This window comes from Neltuma alba, unplaced genomic scaffold, assembly GCF_004799145.2.
Source record: "Neltuma alba isolate B1F8T4 unplaced genomic scaffold, ASM479914v2 tig00000724_pilon, whole genome shotgun sequence".
NCBI lineage: Eukaryota > Viridiplantae > Streptophyta > Magnoliopsida > Fabales > Fabaceae > Neltuma > Neltuma alba.
In genome coordinates, this window is record NW_021632158.1 from 39,942 (window position 1) to 49,506 (window position 9,565).

The 9,565-nt window shown below is 37.6% G+C and overlaps 1 protein-coding gene across 2 annotated transcripts; it reads right to left on the minus strand.

Moving 5' to 3' along the window:
- Nucleotides 1-207: 207 nt before the first annotated feature.
- Nucleotides 208-8,075, minus strand: LOC114744617 (protein SAWADEE HOMEODOMAIN HOMOLOG 2). 2 transcript variants are annotated; one of them, XM_028932793.1, is made up of 11 exons: nt 8,008-8,075; nt 7,741-7,807; nt 4,872-4,957; nt 4,711-4,756; nt 4,475-4,628; nt 3,208-3,280; nt 3,027-3,078; nt 2,238-2,381; nt 1,988-2,107; nt 740-1,213; nt 208-494 (listed from the first exon to the last, which is right to left on the minus strand). In XM_028932793.1, the coding sequence occupies exons 2-10, from the start codon at nt 7,792-7,794 to the stop codon at nt 746-748; spliced, it is 1,197 nt and encodes a 398-aa protein (XP_028788626.1). In that variant the 5' UTR covers nt 7,795-7,807; nt 8,008-8,075; the 3' UTR covers nt 208-494; nt 740-745. The 2 variants fall into 2 exon arrangements, with proteins under 2 accessions (XP_028788626.1, XP_028788620.1); XM_028932787.1 differs by lacking the exon at nt 208-494 and having other exon boundaries at nt 503-1,213.
- Between the last annotated feature and the right edge of the window lie 1,490 nt (nt 8,076-9,565).

The window sequence follows — 9,565 nt, forward strand, 5'->3', positions numbered from 1 at the left end:
TTATATGGCACAGTGACAGTAAGCCCTCCTCGTAAAAAGAGAGGTCGCTTCTTCAAACCCCAAGTAGTGCAAAAGTGTGCGGGAATGTCTGTTAGGTTACCCTAGCCTATAAGAAAGGGTTATTAGGATAGGGATGACGCTTTAGATAAAGAACAAGTTAGAAAGAATATACTGTAAAAGACCTAAACCACTGTTGAGACTTGAGAGTGGTTTTAAAATAGAAGCAAGGAATAACCTACCCCTATTCATTAAACTTAGAAGTCACAACCAATCATTTAAATATTAGCATATTTAAACCACCTCATCCAACCACACCTAAAACCAACCTTCCAAAGTGACCAACACGCTTTTACTAGTCCTCACTTCCTACAAAAGCTTACTTTTAAATGCCTGTGTGTGTGTGTAATGCCCCACAAGACTCAACACCGTTGCCAATTGAAGCCATTCCAATTCTAACTTCGTTAAGGAAAAGGGATCGCAAGAAAATTTGCTTGCTGCAAAATTAGAAACAAAAATTAACAACTAATATGTATCATGTCTTAGAAGGATTTAGAAGGTGATGACCAAAATGTATAATCTCTCTCTTCCTTTCAGTTTCCAGGGTTCATATAAAGCATGAGAAACTCATTTACAAGCATCATGCGCAGAAAGGTATTTCCCCAGCAAGTTAACTGTCCGAAGAAAAAACGGGCGCATGAAAAATTGAACCTCAAAGGGAGAACAAGGCAAGGAAACATGCCTTAAATCATTTTCCTTCGGCCAGATTCTGATTCGAAACTACTGGAACACTGCTTGTAACAACATTGCTGGGAAATGCAGTACCACTGAGCGGAACACTGCTGGGAAATGCCGTACCAGCGGGGGGAACACTGCTGGTAACAACACTGGTGGTAAATGCAGCACCACTTGGGCGGATAACAGTGTTTCCTCCGGTCATATCATTGGCTACTTCAGCTTTTCTCTGATCCACATTCATAGTTTGTGGGGCTAAAGTAACAGTAGCTTGCAAAACTTGTGGGGCAATGGCAATGTTTGCACTCTGCTGTTTTGGCACCGTTTCAGCTGAGCTTGTTACCCTGACAGCATAAGCAGGCATTAAGTCCATGCTGGTCTTTTGCTGGTCCACAGGTGCTGCCTCATTCATAGCGTGAAGTTGTTGCAACCTGTAATCAGTCTCGGGCCTACGACAAACCTTCCTAAGTGGAACAATTTCCTGCCAAACCCAACTTCGATGAGTCAAAAAAATATATCAAATAAGAGGAGCTTGTAAAACATTGACAAGTCGAGGTAGTAGGTTATCTATCAGTGACATCTCCGCACAATAAAAAACAAGAGGACAGAGAATATCACACTGATCTGGTGATATTTACTATTATCATTTTTGTAATTATAAACATAGTTGGAGAGAAAGCTACGAGTTAGAAAGAAGACCAACTGAGAACACTACCACTTGGCAATTACGGACAGCTAGTTGTTATAAATAAATTTTCGGTCTTGGTCAAGCAAACACATCAATATAGTTTTCTTAAGTATGTACAGCCAATGCCTCATTGTGATTCACTGATTTACAGTCATTCCGCATTCCACGATAATCTCCAGACAATAATGCCAATCCGAACTTGACATCAAATCAGAAAACAGGGCCTTAATATGGCCACATAATCAGAAAAAGAAAAGTAGGGTACCTCACATCTATCTGATTGGAAATATTCAGGAATCATTTTAATACAACAATCACAGTGTGACATATAAAGACCCATGATGGAACTGGAGTGCAAATGACTTTTTGTTAGTGGTTAAAAGTTATACATCTAGAAAATACTTGTAGAGGTGTTCCCACTATAAAATTACAGGAGGTAATACCTACAACAGATTAGATAAGGCCCTTGGCTACATATTATAGAGTTCAAGGATGTAAGATAAAGTGGCCCGGTCCAATCATGAAAAGATGAATGCCACAGCAGTACATAATAATCATATTGCATACCTCTGATTGATCATGATCATAACGGACCAGAAATCTACAACGGCAGCCTCTAACATCATGCCTCCGTCTTTGAGCATCAAGGACATGAGCATCGAAATAAAGAGCCTGCTCCTTACCTTCCTACATGTTGCAAAACCAGAACTTCAGAGAAAGAATTTGGGGGGGGGGGGGATTATGAAAAGGAAAGGGAGTGAAAATGGTCAAAATCATATCAATGTTTTCACTTGGCAACTGGCTACCAATATCCCACCTGAAAACACAGTATGAGATCCCCTGGGAGAACTGCCACACATTCTGATGATTCACATGGCAGAGAGCGTGGCCGGATATTTTTTCGCACATTAATCCACTCATCTTCCTCAGATCCAAAACCAGCAAATCTGACCATAACTTCCTGGAACAAAGAAGATATTATTGGAATGATCATATAGGTAGAGCCCAAAGCAATATAAGATGAAAAGCATGACAAAGTATTCCTATTCTTTCAAAAATTTAAGGGCAAAAAATTAGAGATATTTACAGCACAATTATGAGTGGCCTAGAACTGACAGCCAAATCAATTTTATTCCTGTAAATACAAACCACTATAGCCTACTATAGCAATAAAATGTGGGTTAAAACTGTCACTCAGAAGTACATTCATCAGTCATCCAACCAGCAAAAGAAGAGGATAAAAAATATCAAACAGCTGGCACTGCAAACAAGTGGTTCACCCAAAACGAATGACTGTTTATGACTTCATGATGCAGATATTTAGTTCATTCTAATTTGATTTTCATCACTGCAATAGTTTGACAGAAGCAAAACCAACACTTTTGACCGCCTATAAACATCTTACAAGTACAACCTCATCAAGCAACGCCACAACTGGTATGAAAATGCATATGAAAATGGATCGGTTGAAAAGTCACCAAATCAGCAATATATCGTTAGTTATTAGTTAAGAAAGAAAAAAGAACAAAACCTAGATGGCAACCCTGCAAAGGCCCTACTAATTCTTTTAAATAAATTAACTGATAACAATTCATCCTCAAATTACCGGATCACTGGATTCCAAATGCCTGTGGGATAGAAAGTTTGCAACATCGTACCTTATCAACAAAAGAACAAAAGTCAGGTCTGCATATCTAAGATCGTAAAGTTTTTTTTCGTTTTTCTTTTTTTTGGGGGGGGGGGGTTAACAAAAGAATATTGTAGACATGAATGGTGAGAAATATTACCATGCTCCATCCCTTCCAGACTTAGCTTCAAACTCCATTGCTGAGTTTTCCGGAGCACTTTTTACAGTTGAAACTGGGAACGAAATGAATAAATGCATAATATGACATGAGAGCACAAACATTCTAGATAGGCTGTAAAAAAACAATTGAGGCCACAATACGAAGTGAGACAATATTTCATGATCCAGGTTTCTCTATCACAATTCAAGACTTCAAACAGCCAAGAAGAAATTGGTATTCCAGCCAGGAACTTCATCAGCGTGCAAGTTGTCTTGCTTTCCAGTTAGACAATACTATTACATGCCTTCAAATAAAGACTGAGCAAAGATGGTCAGAAATCAATACAAAATTCTAGTTACTATGGTTTTGGTATAGGCAGTATCTGTTAGGCCCTGTGCAATGATGATGTGATCAACACTTAGAAAATTAGACAGTTAACCTTAGTTTTCAGTGTTTGCAACTGTCTAGGGTCCAGACAAAATCTTTTAAAGCAACAGGTTCAGTATAGTAGCCGTATCATGACCAAAGCACAAAGTATGAAGTGCATCAAATAATAGCAGAGTTAGCAGGTGAAGGCGGTACAAACTTAGCAAGCTACTAAGTGCATTATAACATGTGTTAGCAGGTCCCAGAAGAGTGAAATGCTATACGCTAGGGGCCAGAAGAATTGTTAACATGCTTTTTTTAGGAGGGAGTTTAAAATTCTAATTGGCACTGATGGAGTTGAAGCCTTAAAATTCTAATTGAAACCTTGTTCCATTCTCCACTCTCTTTTTTTGCCAAAAAAAGAAAAATAGAGATAGGAAATGTCAGTAGACACAGTTCATAAGCACAAAATCATCATACTGAAATTAGTATGACATTTAAACCAGAAAATAACAAAGAATAAAATGGTAGAAGGAGCTTTCGTTGATAAGGCTTCTAATGGGAGGGAGCAGAGACCCTTTCACAAAAGAATAATTTTTTACCATTCACCCATGAACAATACAAACAAAGTTTAAATTTCAAAAGAAGCCTCAAGAAGATGCCACTGTATCATACATGCCATCTAGGAAAGTAAAAACCAACAATTTAGGCAAAACCAGAAGAACCAGCTTAAATAAATCAGGCACCCAAGAAGAGAAAATTGCAAAATACAAGCTTAATCGGTAGAATCATTGACAAGGATACAAGATTCAACCAAAATGAATACGACAATATAAAGCATCTAGGACTACCGAAAGAAAGAAAGAAAGATGTCAAAGCACCAAAATGCAACAATTCCTACCTGAAGCAGGAGGTATGGGAGCAGCCACTGGCTGAGGCATACTTCTAAGTGGGGTTGACTCATCTCGAGCCATAGGAGTGATACTTAATTTTCCAGGAGCCTTACTAGATTTTGCCCTTATAGCATATCGTTTATTTTGAAACCAGTTCCAAACCTATAATGAAGTAGACAGATAAGAAAAAGAAGCAAGAAGATATTTTTGTAACTCAAAAAAAGTACAGGTGTTACATTCATACTTGCTTCATCTGCACAGTAATCTTTCCTCTACGGTCAGGAGATTCACTACAACCAAGACAAAAGGAAATGATAAGATCAATCCGCTGCCCACTTTCATGGGCAGAATAAATAATATTTAAACACTTTGCTGTAATCAAGTAATCATAAATACATAGCACACCTGAACTTCTCTGCAAGAGCTGTGAGAACATCACGTGCTGGCATAGCATTGTTATGCTCTTGCAAAATTGTTTCCATTTCTGCAACCTGTACAGATATTGTTTGCAGAAAATATACGACCAGAATCCAAACACCTAGTTAATCCCATCATAAATTTGAGTGTATGTACATATGGCATCGTAGAGAAAAATACACAGAACAAAATTTAAATAATAACCATGATTTGCACTAATTTACATACGGAACCATACTAAAACTTTCACCTATATAGCATTTACAGATGTCTGAATATTGATGGTCTTGAAAAATGTTTGGAAGTAAGTACATTTACATGTGCACCTAAGACAACCAATGTAGGTCTGCGATAGCAACCTGAAAGCTCAATGTTTGGCATGATAGTGCAAGCAGTCATCTAAAGTGTATCCACACACACGTTACTAGTTCATTCAACAAAGAAAAGTTAGAGCTCATTTATCCTGGCGGCCATTCTATTTGCCATAGCCAATAGGCCAAAAAAATAACTGAAGCAATGCAGTCCCCATCACAGGAAACAGCGTGCATAGGGTATATATTTTAAGGGGGTGAAAAGGAAAAGTGATACACTGAAATAACTTTGGATCACACCCAAACCAAGCTTAGATTTTTCTGACCTTTGTCAATTGTCAAAGGTGCTTAACAGAGGACTGACAGTGAGTATGCAAGAGAGCAAAAGTAAACCAAGAGAGATATAGCAAAAGTAGAGAGCTGACAGTGAGGCGTCATTTTGACACAGAAAATAGTATGGAAACTATACAAGGAATCACCCAATCCTTTGTTTGGATGTAGCATAATTAATTAAGAAAGGAAGCCAAGGGAATGAGATTTTCCCCTAGGCATTTTCCTCGCTTTTAGTTCACTCCAAAAGCCCATGGAAAATGCAGAGATAGCAAATTTTATTTATGAACTTCCATGTTTGTCCGCTAAAAATAAAAGGACTCAAGTAAAGGAGAAAAAATCAAATAGTAAAATTCTATAAAAAATTCCTTTTCTTTCTATTGCATGGTGCTCCCAAACATGCATTACCAATTATTTACTTCTCAAGTGGCAGGCAATCCAAACAAAGGAATAATTGTCACATAGTGGTACCCTTTCTCTGGTCTATCTCATGGACTAATGCTTAATGCATTAATACTATAGTAGTCCTTTCCATTCCATCACATATCATTCAACAAAATGACATAAAACCGTTGACCAAAAGAAAAAAAGGAAACAAAAGAAAAGAAATAAAACCTGACTGGTGAGAAACCAAGGTTCATGTTTGTATTTCTCCAAAAGAATCAATAGAATCTTGCTTTAAGCAATTAAGGAAATCTTAATTATCTTCCTTACAGCAATTCGAGTGAGGTTAGTCCTCTGTTTAGACCCTATTGCAGGCAGCGGAATGACAATATTTTAAGGGAAGAAATAAAAGGCAATCATATGTAAGTTCTCCAATGCTAGTGTGGGTTTTCATTTCTGTTACAGAAGAAAGTTTAGCTAAATACCAAATTGGGTAAGAGAAGAAAGACAGCATTGTAAGGTTTGAGATCCACAGTACAAACACTCTATGCTGTGAATAAATAAATTTGGGCAATAGATTAAGGTATTGATCGCTTGTTACCAGGCAAGCCATCACGGGAAACCATCTGCACCAGAGGAGCAGAGTATAACAAGTCATTCAAGGTTCAGATGAGGCTGGTGTCCATTTGTTTTGGACGAAAATGTCAACAAGTTTGCAAATTGGATAAGAAAATAAGCATTGCAATCTAACACGTTAAGATTCACAAAGCGAGAAAACTAAGTTGTGAATAATGAAATGTGTGTAACATAAAAGGCATTCATCCATGACTTGGAACATGCCGTTGGGAAAATCATCAGAGCCGGTAAATGTACAGTAGCTTCCACTTTAGTTTTTATTTTGTACTAGTTACATATGTCATTGTGGAGTCTATGAATATACGGTATTTAACATAAATAAACCATGTTTTGCAGTCAAATGACTGGACATGGCAACCGTCCAAGGGGCATAATGCTGCTACTGAACAGACTCAACACAGAAATGCATACTCAGGGGTGGCTTTTGCATATCTTAGGGTTCAGGTTAGTGAAAAGAAATTTGGACCCAGCACCTAACTTGTCCAATAAGATAAAACTAAAATTTTCCTTTATCATGAGGAAGATAAACAAAGATGAATAATAAATATGTTTAATTAGAACTGCTTCAGCCGGAAACTCAACTGAGTTAATGGTAAGGACTTCGGGAGGTCCAGAGCTACAGATAACATTGTAAGCAAGGAGACTTGTATCGCAGAAAACTTGGCAGCACCCAGCATTGGTGTAACACCAACACGAATAAATATCTTTTATCCACCAATACACAGCACGCATGCATGCTAGGAATCCTACAGAACCATCTAAGGCAAAATATAAGGCGCAATTTGAACAAGCTAAAGCCGATCTCGTGAGAAAAAGAGTGGATTGAAATAAACGATAAGTAGCACCATTCAAGATTCGACGCAAGAAACAGAGCGGTCCATGTCCAGCGAAGCATAAAAATAACAAGAAAAATAAAATCTCTCGAGTCTTAATTGAATGAAACAGAAGACAAATAAAAGAATTGTGAGCCCCAAAATTAAAACAGATATTAACACAGGCTGACTTCATAAAAACAGGAAAAAAAAATCGAAAATTGGCCTCTGAAAACGCATTCATTAAACACAGCAATGGAACTAATCACACAGAAATTTCAACAAAAAACAGCTAAATCAAGCTCAAAAGTAAGTTCGCACGACTCATGCACCTGGTTCACACAAAAATAACAAATTTCAATCGAAACTTAAATAGACGAATACCTCAGCCTGAGTAAAGCGGAAGGCAGGGCCTCCGTTGCTGGGTGGCCTACCCATGACTCCTTTTCCCCTGCGATTTCGGTGAAGCAACGGGAAACGAAGCGATCATATAAAGAGAACAAGAAAAATCAGATACAAACTGCTTTGTTGAGCACGAGCAGCTAATGCAAGAGGGAAAATGCAAAAGTGCCTATCGAACTAATTTGAAAACGGTCAGGAATTTTAGATAACAGCGGGGGAAAAGGGTAAGAAGGGCGTTAGGATTCAAACCTTGTGATGTTGCGAAGAGGAGAGGAGTGAGGCGGGTGACAGGTACGATGATCAGACGCAGGATGGTCTAATCCAAGGCCCACTTGCGCGAATGGGATTTCTTATTTTATACATCCCTATCTCTTTCTCAATCAATCTTTGGACCCAAAAATTATGGCGTGTCTATCTTTCACACTTCCTTTATACATTATTCCCATTTTTCCAACCAATTAGATTTCTTATAACATGATGGACAAAAATTCGAATGGTTACTGCAAAAAAAAGTTTGGTTTTTGACACTGCCTCACACAGAATTACGTGTATTTAACATAAAAAAGCATTCTTTTTTCATCATAGAATTTGATCTATCAACCATGTTTCAAGAAAAACTAAGTCATTCTCACTTAACCAACTCAATAAACCTCGAATGAAAGTTGGGGATAGCTTTTCCTTTTTCACTCAACCACTATGTATGCTGGTCCATGCAACAAGACTCTGTATCCCTTTTCGAGTGGTTACCCAATTCAGTGGAACAAGCATTTGGTAAGTGCCTTATGCATCCCATCTGTGATTAATTTAATTATTGATACCCCTTCAATTTCTATTAGGCCTGATTAGTTAGTCTGGGATGGGAGCTCCAAGGCAGCTTCGCACAGTTAAAGATGGATTTCAATCATGGGTCGCCAACTCCCTTACCTTCCCATAAATCCATAATGCATCCAACTCGTTTTGAAAGTTCTCGAGGTCTTTATCTCTTTCGAAAAAGCAAACAACTTCTCTTCATTTGAAAATTGTTTCACCAAGCAATTCCTCACTTGAGACATCCTGAAATGGCATCGCATTACTATATCTGGAACGTGCTTGTGTGGAATCTTATCCGCACTGCATGGACTCAATCCCGAGCAAAGAGCCACGCTAGCTAGAGTCAGCATAGGTGCACACGATATAGTCAGCAAACGGCTTTTTTTACCCGTATGCTATGCTTTGTAAAAAAATATATCAAACTGCTGTCACACCAAAAGTATTTATCAGTGTACTATACTCAAAAATGATTTTGACAAGAACGATTTTCAAATCGTACATAAGTCACTCTTATCAAGAATGATTTATGTGTTATCTGACAAAAAATGAAATCATTCTTTGCTTGAATGATTTCACTTTTTGATATTTTATTTTTTAAAATCCAAAAATAAAATCGTTCAAGAAAAAAATAATTTTACTTTTTGACTACAATATTTTCACATGCAAATTTCTTTGCAATTTCCTTCCCAATACAAATATTCACTTCACTCACTTGTCAACTTAACTTATCCTCCCCATGCAAACCCGCAAAGCTATAGCAAATGTACATGCTTTTATATATTCTATTTCTTCAACTTTGGTTTCTTGTTTCATCATCTTTCATCCTAAATTTCACTCTTCTTTTCTTCCTCTATGTGGTTTATTTCCTCCACTTTCATTATTCTCTTACTTTGTTATTTCTTCACACTTGCTTCCAAACACTTGACAAGCCCTTTTACTATTATTGTGGGTATGTTGTTCCTCTTCTCTCTCTAAATTTATAACTGTAATATAGAAT